This window comes from Aulonocara sp. 'chitande type north' Nkhata Bay, linkage group LG9 (genome assembly GCF_057382095.1).
Source record: "Aulonocara sp. 'chitande type north' Nkhata Bay isolate Kocher_YH1m ecotype deep benthic linkage group LG9, A_spYH_male_GT1.1, whole genome shotgun sequence".
NCBI classification, from domain to species: domain Eukaryota; kingdom Metazoa; phylum Chordata; class Actinopteri; order Cichliformes; family Cichlidae; genus Aulonocara; species Aulonocara sp. 'chitande type north' Nkhata Bay.
In genome coordinates this window covers 18778155-18789996 of record NC_141352.1, presented here as the reverse complement: position 1 = coordinate 18789996, position 11842 = coordinate 18778155, and the positions used below count along the sequence as shown (strand labels likewise).

The 11842-nt window shown below is 38.8% G+C and overlaps 3 protein-coding genes across 3 annotated transcripts; 1 reads left to right on the top strand and 2 right to left on the bottom strand.

The window, feature by feature from the left end:
• Positions 1-730: 730 nt before the first annotated feature.
• On the bottom strand, positions 731-4262 carry fam162a (family with sequence similarity 162 member A). Its single transcript, XM_086306299.1, has 5 exons — positions 3973-4262; positions 2923-3021; positions 2443-2554; positions 1812-1920; positions 731-1392 (listed from the first exon to the last, which is right to left on the bottom strand). Exons 1-5 carry the CDS (start codon positions 4013-4015, stop codon positions 1276-1278), a joined length of 480 nt encoding a protein of 159 aa, XP_086162425.1. The 5' UTR covers positions 4016-4262; the 3' UTR covers positions 731-1275.
• mix23 (mitochondrial matrix import factor 23) lies at positions 3983-9703 on the top strand. The gene is made up of 5 exons (XM_086306300.1): positions 3983-4602; positions 5989-6114; positions 7066-7212; positions 7727-7786; positions 7887-9703. Exons 1-5 carry the CDS (start codon positions 4552-4554, stop codon positions 7935-7937), a joined length of 435 nt encoding a protein of 144 aa, XP_086162426.1. The 5' UTR covers positions 3983-4551; the 3' UTR covers positions 7938-9703.
• Positions 9704-10329: 626 nt separating this feature from the next.
• Positions 10330-10910, bottom strand: LOC147322016 (cystatin-A5-like). The gene is made up of 3 exons (XM_086305148.1): positions 10836-10910; positions 10630-10731; positions 10330-10458 (listed from the first exon to the last, which is right to left on the bottom strand). The coding sequence occupies exons 1-3, from the start codon at positions 10908-10910 to the stop codon at positions 10330-10332; spliced, it is 306 nt and encodes a 101-aa protein (XP_086161274.1).
• Between the last annotated feature and the right edge of the window lie 932 nt (positions 10911-11842).

Below are 11842 nucleotides of genomic sequence, written 5' to 3'. Positions count from 1 at the left end.
GGCCACTGACGCACTTCTCTTCTGTGTAGATATGTAACCCAATGGGAGAGAAGCAGAGGCCAAAATCCTGTTGAATTTATGATCTAACACAGGAAAATAAGCAGAGAAACAGTCAAAAATTATCAAAAAAAACCAAAACAACAAAAACAAAACACTTAACCTCACTCAGTGCTTAGTCATCCTAGCCGTGTGCCATGTTTACATACCCTGCATGTGTAAGAACCACCACAGCACGCACACACACACACAGCAGTAAAAGATAAAGGCAGGTGGTAGAATAATTTCATTGCTCCAACTTTTGTTAATCAAAGATTTACTATTGGCGAAAGCACATACAGCTAAACTATATTATAGGACTCTGTATCATTTCACCCATGATGATAGATAAGACCTTTTACCACCCAGCCGATATAATGAGAGGTAAGCCAGGAGAGATCAATCAAATCTTTCTCACCAAGCGATACGCTGATTAAAAAGTGGTCCTTTAAGTTTTGAGCAGTATAGTTCGTGACGATATTGCAGGGAAAATATACCATAGTATCCAAATTACCCTCCAAAACTTTAGTAAAGATAGCTGCAAAAAAAAAAAAAAAAGAAAAAAAAAGAAAAAAAAGAAAATTAAAAGCGGTATTGGTCACAAATGGTGAATATTTCCTGAAATAAGCCTTCCAAAAGCCTTGGAAGGTGCCCACATGTGCCCAAACCAGGGGTCATTAAATTACACTGCACATTTTTATAGAAGCACTGCTTTATTGAACTAGTTTTGGTGCTCACCACATACAAACACAGATAGCACATCATAGTGGCCGTGAAATAAGAAGCCCAGTTAGAGGGGTATCAGGACAGACAGCCCACTGCACAGGTGAACAAGTCACATCCAATCAGCTACTTAATGTTCCACAAAAAGGGGAAAGACAATGTTTTTACAAGGCATAATTGCACATTCCTGCAATAAACCCTCCACTGGTCTGAGACGATGAAATGCCACTACCAAAATAATGGCTTGTGCCATTAATCAAGTGCCACTTTGTAACCCTGTTATTTATATACATTCACTAAGTAGATACATTTTGCATCAGGTACTCAATTATTGCAAAACTATTGTTAAGGCCAATTTCCTTGTTGCAAAAGCACTACTCAGAATTTACTGCTGATTCTTTTTTGGTTGCACTACACCTCCAAAGGTTGGGACTGGAGAAGTTGTGGTATACACAGAAAGTGGGATGCTATTGACTTGGGTTCGAGAATGAGCGTGTCTGAATGAGTCATCTTCCATCACTGAGCCTTGTCAGACAGGGCAATGGCACTTTCGCGTAGTTTCTGGTGTTCTTCTCTCCATCTGGCTTTCTTCTCGATGTTTAGTGCCGTCAGGGTCTCATTCCTGGCAAGAGCCTGCAGAAAAACAGGAGAATACATGTGGCATTATTTAAATGTGAATGAAAATGCAGAGGCAATGCATGAATCAAAGCAGTGAGAATTGAATTACTCACTAATTATTAAAATTCTTGCAGGGGACTCAATTGTGATACATTTTCCGCTTCGATATCTTTTTTTTTTTTTTTTTTTTTAAAACATAGGTTGAAATGTCACATTGGGAACTTTGGGACATTTTGTGACCAAACTTTTAATTGCAAGTCATTGCTCTGTTTATTCATAACATGACGTAGATGAGTTTATGTGAACAGGCAGGTTTAAACCTGCTCTTTTACATTACTGGATAGCAGTGATGACATGTCTGTCCTTGTTGACAGTTACTGGCGTTGAAAAGAGAAAAAAAAAAGTTTCATGCAAGACTCATTCATTATTCTTACCCTTTTGCCCAGAAACACCATAATCATACAGGCTCCTATCGTGGCAGCCATCATCACGTAGGCAGCCTTTACTCGGATTTTGTTTCTGGCAGCATCAATCATCTCAAACCTGTAGAAGAAGCACATGTACACATGAACACTCATTAGGAAATGTTTTCTTGGCTCAAAAGAAGGCTTGAAACATAAGACTTCAGCATTTAATCTTGTTATTGTTATTGAAGATCAGCGCAGCAGCATGATATTTACGGGGCCTTTTGTTCCAGTTATAGCAGCATTGGTGACTGTCAGCAGATAGTCTCTTGGGTCCTTCACACATTTTGCTTTGTTTTGGATACTGGGGCTTTTGAGTACATGACATAGGAGGGCTTCTGTTTATAAGCTTGCCATGCAGGTTTTTACATCGCAGCAGCAGATCAGATGTGATCTCCACCCCAATGCCAAGATAATCCTCTCCAGTCACCAATAGAAGGCTTGTTTGAACTGCAGCTGTCTGAGGACCAGCTACACGCTGTGCCGCCGCTCATCCTGTTAGTTAGCCCTGTTCTTGTGATGTAACTTAACTGAATGTGACAGAGGCAGTGGGACTGCGGTGTGCCGGAAGGTCTGGTATAAACAGGAAAAGGCTACTTACGACACAGTCTCTGGTATCTGGTCTGCTGACTTGAAGCGCCCTGACCAGATCAGCATCTTCTTGTCCATATCTGAGGGCCTGTAGCCTGGGAGTCTGAATGCGGGACGCGGCTCTGTGTGAATTAACAAAGCATGCATTATAATGAATCCTGCGTGCTTCCTGAACAAAAAGCCAGAGATTCACATCATGACCTGCAGACTGCGACCTCACTTCCTGTGTCCCTCTTAGTCTTTTGGGATTTAAAAAAAGTCACATACTTAGCCATCACAAATACCCTGTAATGCACAAAGTCAACATTTTTAGAATACTCTTACATCACTATGAGTGTAGCATTTTCCACATTAAAGTCATGCCACACATTTATATGAAAACCTAGAAGTTCAAATTTAGAAGCTGGTATTTAGTTTTTTCAGGTTTATCAGTAAATATTGTGCATTGTCTTATGATGACTTTTGAGCTCATCTGTTGTTCAAACCCTACCATGTGCTGGTGCTGCAGGTGGGGACTCCGCTTTGGTCCCCTGCAGTTTATTGCACATCCCTCTGTGGCTCCATGTCTGAATGACATGTCTCCTCTGACCTGTTTAGATACAGAACTAGTATCACATCGAGTAAAGCAGGAAGTCACAGTGACGATAGAACTAGCTGATGCTACTGAAAAAAAGAAATTAAACGTTAAACAAGAAAATTAGTAACGTTTACATTAACATTACAAATTTTAGAACAGCCCTTAAAAGGCTCAAAATAAAATTACGCTGGGGAAAATCTCTTCATGCGAAATCAAAGGATTACCGTTTACCCCAACTTAATCTCATTTTATTAATTTATTTTTACAATCGCGTGATAGCTATCAATCAATCACACAATTGTATTTATACACACACATATAATAATAATAATAATAATAATAATAATAATAATAATAATAATAATGGATACTTTATTGATCCCCATGGGGAAATTACATCATAGCACTTTAAGTTGTGTATTTATTATATACCGTTATTCTTTATCCTCCTGATACAAAAACAATTTTCCTTGTGGGCTCAATAAAGTATCTATATCTAAAGCCCTAAATTGGACACAAGTGAGTACTACATGACAAAAACAGAAATCATCACACCTGAAGGGACTAAAACTGACAACTGTTTAATTTTACTTACAAACAAAGAAACAAACCACGACTACGAATATCTTCAATTATAGACACTGTTCATACCAAGCAGGAGTGCCTGGTTAACCAGGCCTGAATAGCGTATAATGATAATAAAACAAGTTAACTAGGCCAAGTGTTAATTTACCGAGACACCACGCACCAATTTACACAAACTGCCTTTACTGCCACAAGCACAAACACCATTTCAATAAATGCAAGACGTCGAAAAAGCATCAAACATGTATTTATAACCGAGTACAGAACTCACTCACAGCTGATTTAAAAACAAATAACATCAACAAGCATCGGATTAGAGAGTATTCAAGCGACTTATTACGCAACGAAAACACAGAAATTCAAGTTAGCTATACGAACCGAGGAGGCTGCCGATGGAAAGGCGGGATCTGATGAAATTCATGCTTTTGCTGATTGAATACACAAAGTCCAGTGTTTCTAAAAAGCCATTTAAGTGCGCTGGAAATCTGTCAGTCCCTCCTCAGCTGCTGAAAGTCAAACAGCTAACAGGACCGTCAGATAGGACGCTGTCCTGTGACTGATCAAAAGAAACAAGCTAGGGCCCGTATTTATGCCATTTGGACAGCGTCCATACGGATCGGGTAGTGACAGCCCTGTGGCTGTGGTTGGGTCTTTGCTTTCGCTAGGTTGTGGTTGAATTATTAGGAGTCTCAAACAGGGCTGCTGGGAGTTAAGCTAAAGTTGAGAAGAACAAGTGGAAAATGTATTAGTATAAATGGCGCTATTCACTATAGTTGCACTTTTATCTATTTTAATATATTCACTTTGCGTTAATACGTGCGGCAGATGTTAATTTGTGAATGCGGCAAAAACAAATAAATAGCATTTAGGCATTATTAAAGCCTTTCCGTGCAGGCACTTTCTTGGACAGCCACCTCCACCACCAGTGATCCTGGTGAAGGACCCGTGCAGTCCACTATGGCGGCGCCCGGTGGAAGTTTAAACTGTGAGGACTATTCAATGTTTCAGGTAACGTTAACGACTGATTAATTGATCCGTGCAGGCCGATCACGCACCGACGGCCAGTCGAATCACCGCCTCCCCCGCAATTCATTTGCCGCGCTGTTTATTTTGTGCGAGAGCCAATGAATTGGTGACCCTCCTGATTACTAAAGACCTGCACGAGTTCAAGGAGGCACAGTACTCAGAGCTTTCAGTATGTGGATCAACATACCCATGCAGCCTTTAATAACTGACTCTTTAAACTGGCATAATCTACTTATAGATGTCATGGTTTGGTATATTGTGTTATTTTGTAGATTTATATTTTTATGCTAGAACCTCACTGAACTCGCTTTGCATAATTCATAACTAACACACGTACATTTATTTATTCCATATAGGCTGTTTATGAGGCTTTGGAAAGTCATTTTAGCGCCTATCTCCAGGCGGCAAAAGCACTCTTTCTTCTGATTGGTCAGCTTTTGCAAGCCAGCAGAAGGGCAGCGCTTATCTTTTTATGTGCGGATGCCAGAATACACACAGCTGTATCTGATTAAAAAAGAGCCTCATGCATTACTGCTGACAAAAAAAAGTACATATTTCAGATTCTTTCACTCAGAAGTCCTCTCAGAGTACGGAGGGTACAGACCAAAGCTATTTTACTTTTTATGAGTAAACCATATGTAGAAGTAGAGTTAGCTTGTAGAAATTAAGGGGGGAAAGCCCTGTTCTTAGTTACATGTAAGCTTGCCTCTTATTCTAACATTAAATTTGAAGATTTAGAAGTTTGGCTTCTTTTTCTTGGTGGTTTTGGAGATGATCATTCATGCTGTCAGTTTGTTTGTTTGGCGAGCAAAGCATCTAAACCACAGTTAAGAAAATAAACAACAACCAATAGCAGCCTATTAGTGTGTTCCTAGAGCTGATGCAATCCCCCCACCCCACTGTCTACACTTTGCCATGCTGTTCCTATAGCAGATGACCATATAAGGAAAGCGGTGGAAACAGAGCATTGTGAGCACAGAATATTACATTAACCCTTTACCTTTTTGCTGAACAAATATGTAAATTCAGTTCAACAGGTTCAAATTTATATTAAACATGTATTTCTCTCATGGTAGAAGGCTAAAGATGTTTGGATCCCTCCTTAAAAGTATATCAGCTGCTAAATGAGCCTTGTTAATCTTGCCTGCCATCTTGCCCTCTGTTATAAACACGATACATAAACTTATTTCCTTAAGGAAGCAACGTGTTTTGAACCACCATTTTTGGGTGGGGGGTACAGTTGTATCAGATTTAAATCTGATTCCATCTTAATGAGACAAAAGACAGCATATCGTGTTACAAATGTATTTAGTTTTAGTTGAAGTAAAACTGCTGACTCTTTTTGTGTACTTCTGTGTGTTATTTCAGGAGGTACTGAAGGTGATGCGCACTATAGACGACCGCATTGTCCATGCCCTGAACACCACCGTGCCCACAGTCTCCTTCTCAGGCAAAGTGGATGCCACACAAACCTGCAAACAGCTCTATGAATCTGTGAGTGTGACCACCAGGTCTCACCACGTTGTGAATTCAAATTCCCATTGTTGTCATTGCCACACAAACAACAAAAACGTTACCACAACAATAAAGAATAAATAAATGGCATATTTTAAACAGTGAACATAACACCTGGGAGTTTGGTTATGTAACGCAATGGCAGGGAGAGGTGCAGAGGGGACCTGTTAAGAAGTCAGTCTAACATCAAGTGTCTGAGAAACAATTTCAAGCAGCCTCTTTAAACTTGCCTTAAATCTTCACATAGAGTCAGGGATGAACTGATTCAAATTCAGTCTTTCATTTAAGTTCAGTTTCATTTCAAAAAACAGCGTTCACCTCAAGGTAAAGACACCACAATATTAGGGAAAACCTCAGTAATCAGACGATCCCCTGTGAGCAAGCACCTGAAGAACTCCAGTGAAGTAAAATGACGCTGAGGGAGGTGTGGCCCTCTAATGCACATGTGGTGATAAGCCAAAGGTTACTGTGGCTTAACAAAACTCAAGAATTCATACTCTAATTATGACAGTTTCCAAATTTTGGTCAACTAATGACATTTTTGTATTCAAAGAAGTAAAAGATCACAAACAATATGGCAAAATAAGGGTCTACACAGACCAGCGTTCAGTGCCATAAAACTCAGGAAGAGAGCTTGATGTCATAATCCACATCTGGTCGCATGCTGAACTAGTCATAGTTGCTTACTTTGGAAATGCTGTGCTGCCGGGTATATGTGTGTGAAGCATCCCTGTTTCAGAATTGGTCCATGTTTCGCAGCGTCATCCATATCTGAATAATTGTCTTGTGTGAGAATCAGCTGTTGTCCTCCAAAGTCTTCGCTGCAGGAGCCATAAGAGTCTGAACAGACAAGAAAGCTGGCATGAAGTCTGTGAAGGCATGCAGAAATATTAATCTCATGTGTGCGTGTGTATTTCTGTTTTCTCACAGATGATGGAGGCTCATCTTAGCAGAGACAAAGCTATCAAGGCTTGTATAGCTCAAACATCAGAGGTGGTGGGACAGCTGCGTGAGCAAAGAGCAAAAGACAATGAAAACATGGCACTAATCAAACAGCTCAGGAAGGAGCAAACCAAAGTAAGTCCTGTCTATAAAAATTCCATGTTTTTTTTTTTTTTTTTTTTTTTTTTTACATTCTTAATGTAGTTTTCTTGTCATTTTTTCTTTAAATCTGTCTATAGCTGTTCAGTTGCATTATGGGAGATGTAGGATTCTGTGTTTCTGCAGTTTTTGCCCATTAAAACGAATACAAATAAGGATATGTTGCTTTCTGTTGCTTCATTGTTGTTGTAGGTTTAGCAGCTATCTCCACTGAATCCACTGTGGATGCGTTTAATTTAGTTTTTCTGTGCTTTGAGGATCATAAATGAAATGTAAACAAATATCTTAAACTTGAAAAAAGCTTGAAATTTGAAAATATAGAGGAAACCTGCTGCAGCTGACTGAACCTGCAGGGCTAAATGCATCAAGTAACCACTGAGGAAATATAATCCTTCTCTTTTTAAAAAAAAATTTGAATAAACAGACCCTGTTATCTTATTAGAGCAAAATAATAATAGAAGTACTTTGTTTTTTTTTTTCCTGTCCCCAGTTAAAGCTGATGCAGTCAGAGCTGAACGTTGAAGAAGTTGTAAATGACAGAAGTCTGAAGGTACAGTTTGCTCGCTGTTCTCATCACTGACTCGTCCTACAGTCACACATAAATGAGCCGTCGTTATCGTGTGTTACTTACTGACGTTTCCTCGGTTCAGGTTTTCAACGAAAGGTGCAGAATCCACTACACGCCTCCAAAGGTGAAATGAAGTCCTGCTTCATGAAAGGAGCTCTTTCACTCGAGGTTTAAATCCAGGCTGGAGCTGAAACTGTGAACTGCTGCTGAGTCCTCGCTGCAGGCTGTTCACCACCCAGACATCTCTGACCTCTTCCCCGACACACAAATATATTCCAGTGTCATTACTGTATTAATTTACCATCATTGTAAAACAGTCGCCCGTGTGCTTCTTCCAAGACAAAATTATTGTACAAAAAAAGAGTTTTTTAAAAATTGAGTCAAATGTTTGTCTGAGTTTGAAATCATTTGTTGACCTTAGACATCCTTTTTACATGTATTGAATTCAAATGTTTACTATGCACTGTCTTCATCAGGAATTGGTTCAACAACTGCTGGGTTGATGGATTACTGTGACATTTTGGACGAGTCTTCATCAGTCCATCCCTCAGGATGGGATCTACAAGCTTTGATCATTCCTTAAGTTTTCATACAGTGTCAAAAATCTGTCCAAAAATTTGATTTGGTACCAAGCACCAGCAAAAAGAACGACACTTCCATCAGCCTCAAGTGTACCTTATAAGAAATCGCCAATCCTCCAAACTAAGCTGTCTTTGTTAAACGTGATCTGTTGTACTTGCTCAACAACAGGAGCTGTATTCACTACGTACGTTGGTATTTTAGTTTTTAGTGCTTCTGCCTTGATCTGATCATTTTCTCTGATTATCAGAGATGTAAAGATCTCTCAACAAGGAAAGGACTAAAACTTCTATTTCACGGAGGACGTGTGACTGATCGTAGTGTCATGGATGACACGTTCTATTACTATAATGTTTCCCGACTGAATAAACAGAAGCACTGCAGCGGTCTGTCGCAGCCTCCTGTCAGCAGAGTGATCACACAAGCTCCAGCAGTCCAGTACTTGCAGTTTGTTTCATTTCCACTGGAGGGCCCCACCTGATCACAAACGGGTATTAATGGTATTAATTATTGGTGGTTTAATAAAAGCTGAGTCTTCCTCCTCTTAAAACACTTGAGTAGATTTTCTTTCTAAAATTTCCACCATCAGAAATAAAGCAAGCAAATATATTTACTCCTGTGAGCTGTGTTTTCAAACATTTTTAGGCTGATGCAGATATTTCTTGAAACTTTTCTTACTTTTATGAACATAAATTCTCAAATTTCTTGGACCAAACCACACAGATGATGAACACAGCCAGTTAAAAATAAAAACATTGTGCTGTATGTTAAAAGACTTGCAGAGAAGTCATAAACATTTACTGAAGGTACTGGGATTGTCATTCCACGAACAAGAATATAATCAATCAAAATCAAACTTGCAGTAAATTATTGTTACCCTCCTTTACATGCTCTCACACTCTGTCTCGCAGATGTATTCAAGTCCTGTAACTGCAGAACAACTAAAGTCATTTATGGTGAATTTCCATGTGTAAGAAAGTTGTGGAAGAGCAGTACTTTCACACTTCCAAATAACAACAGAGTGTGATGAAACTTTCCAGTGAAACATTGGAAACAACACCCTTATTATTTGTTCTCTCAGATAAAACAGTGCATGGAAAACTCTGCAAACAGCAATGCTTCCATGTATTTTATATCACGTGTGTAAGCAGGTGGAAATTGTTTACGAGTGTATAAAGAAACTGAATCAATAAATGCATCCATGACAATTTGATAACTAGAGCAGAATATGTGCAAAACAGTACAGATGACAGCAGACTTCAGGAGGAGCCCATCTTTCAACATCTTTGCACTCTGCAACATTGCACCATGAATAAAAATATGCTACATGTGCTGTTTTTGTCTGTGTCATGTTGCTGCTGTCAGTATTGTCTGCATACATCTCTACCTACAGTTCGATTTGTCGGTTCAGCTTTTTTCAGTGAGATCCAGCACAGTCACCTGCTGCTGTGATTATTTTGTCTCATTATATTTTTTCTCCGTGTCATGTTTATGCTTCTGTAAGGAGAGGTATGGGCGTCTTCTCTTTTTCAGATTATTCATGACCTAATATGAAAATATAAACTTTGAAGAATCAATGTTTTTGATGTAAAATCCACCAAGAGTTTTTCTGCACTTTTCAGGTTTAATTAAATATCAACTTTTTCTCCCACCAATGACATTTACTTCATGTCAATAAAACCATGAATTCACATTGTCTATGAGAAATACGACTTCATGACTCAAGGAATCAACAAGCAACAAAATATTTTGCGATGCTTTATTTGTCATTTAAAAAATTGTTCATTCAACTGTACAGTGTTTATTACTCTCAATAATTGTGGATTTAAAGTAATACACTGTTTATATGTTATTGCATTGAATTATTTGATGTTAACAGAATAGTACTTCTTTTCCCCCCCATGAACAGCTGTTTGGTCGCATTGAGCAGCTGAAGTGTGATCAGATCAGAAAGTGTTGATTGGATCATCTTTGGTGTGGTTTTCCTCCACTTTAATCAGCTTAATCTCTTCTCCGTTATTTGGAAGGCTTTGAAAGAGGTCCAGATGAAGGTAACTGGGTCCACCAACATGAACCTGGAGTCAAGAGAGATGAAATGCTTGTAGTGTGTCAAACACTGAGGATGTTCAGAAATATCTTTAACAAGTCACACTGATGTCAGAGTAACTCTGTCCATAAACACAGCTTTACTTCTTTTCTTTTAATGAAAATGACAAATACATAATATGAATGACAGCAACAGTTACCTTGATCGCATAATTTGTTCCGTTCACGATCTGATTCTTGTACTTAACAGTAAGGAAGTCTTCGTATTTCTTCATTTTATTTGCCTCCACTAGTCTCTGTACCTGTGTTTGAATAAAATAAAATGTAATAAAATTCTGGACTGAAATGCAAAGTAGACAATTTTGTGTGTTGAAGTTGTGAAGAACGAAGGTAGACTAAAGTTTACCTCATCACAGATCTTCTGAATTTTTGGAGTGGCATCCTTTGTGTCTGACCATCCGCCAAATTTAGTATCAGTCATTCTGAAGTTCTGTTAAAATGAACAAAGATATAAACTAAACGCCTTTCTGTGTTTCAGATGTTTAACTTCAGGTGGTTATTACACATATTTATACTGTATAACCACCCTGGAAACTTACTAGAAGGTGTCTCCAGTACCTGAAGGGTGGAGCTACATGTGTAACTGTTGCTCTCACATTATTATGTTGCTTGTCTGTGAATTGTTCCCCCAAGTTCCAGCTTACACTGTGGCACTTCTCACAAAATATAATTGTGCAATTCAAACACTGCAGACAAACGAGCGGATATGCACATACATAGTTTTCCGATGTTGTTTTTAAACAAATTGATATCTAAATCTTAAAGGATTAAAGGTCAGATTGACTTGGCAGGAAACATAACCACGAAGTCACAATTGCAAAAATACACATTCATGCTTAATTACAGTCTGTCTGTTTTCACCCAGTCAAAGCTCCGTACAGTTTGATTTGTCAGTTCAGCTTTCAAGTGAAATCCAGCACAGTGACATGCTGCTCTGATTATTTTATGCCATTCCAGCTCCTTCTTGGTCTTGTTTGTTCTTCTTGTTTTTGCTCATTGTCTACGATTTAAATCAAATATAAAAATATAAAAGCTTGGCTCTAAACTTTCAGGGGGAGGACAAAGTGGGAAGCCTAAAATTCTCACATGTTTGAGCAATCCATTTGTGCTACATACAGGCTTGTTCTGACAATATCTTTACCAGACATTCCACACAAACAAATCCCCCACTTCCAACAGCAAATATCATAATCATACTCATAATAAAAAAAGAGTTAGAGTTGTAATGCACACTGTAGCATCCCTCAAAGAGAACCCCCTGAATACATGTGCAGAAGATAGCCACAAAAAACATGTTGACACAAATTCTGGCCCCAGTTGTATCAGAAATGCCAAGTTACCTGTACTGGGTTC

Excerpts from the sequence above, each read along its gene's own strand:
- mix23 (XM_086306300.1), top strand. The coding sequence starts at position 4,552 with ATGGCGGCGCCCGGTGGAAGTTTAAACTGTGAGGACTATTCAATGTTT. Across the intron at positions 4,603-5,988 it reads AGGACTATTCAATGTTTCAG|GAGGTACTGAAGGTGATGCG; the intron begins GTAACGTTAACG and ends GTGTTATTTCAG. Across the intron at positions 7,213-7,726 it reads TCAGGAAGGAGCAAACCAAA|TTAAAGCTGATGCAGTCAGA; the intron begins GTAAGTCCTGTC and ends TCCTGTCCCCAG.
- fam162a (XM_086306299.1), bottom strand. The coding sequence starts at position 4,015 with ATGAATTTCATCAGATCCCGCCTTTCCATCGGCAGCCTCCTCG. Across the intron at positions 3,022-3,972 it reads TTCCATCGGCAGCCTCCTCG|GTCAGAGGAGACATGTCATT; the intron begins GTTCGTATAGCT and ends GTATCTAAACAG. Across the intron at positions 1,921-2,442 it reads CAGATACCAGAGACTGTGTC|GTTTGAGATGATTGATGCTG; the intron begins GTAAGTAGCCTT and ends CTTCTTCTACAG.
- LOC147322016 (XM_086305148.1), bottom strand. The coding sequence starts at position 10,910 with ATGACTGATACTAAATTTGGCGGATGGTCAGACACAAAGGATGCCACT. Across the intron at positions 10,732-10,835 it reads TTCAGAAGATCTGTGATGAG|GTACAGAGACTAGTGGAGGC; the intron begins GTAAACTTTAGT and ends ATTCAAACACAG. Across the intron at positions 10,459-10,629 it reads GAACAAATTATGCGATCAAG|GTTCATGTTGGTGGACCCAG; the intron begins GTAACTGTTGCT and ends TCTTGACTCCAG.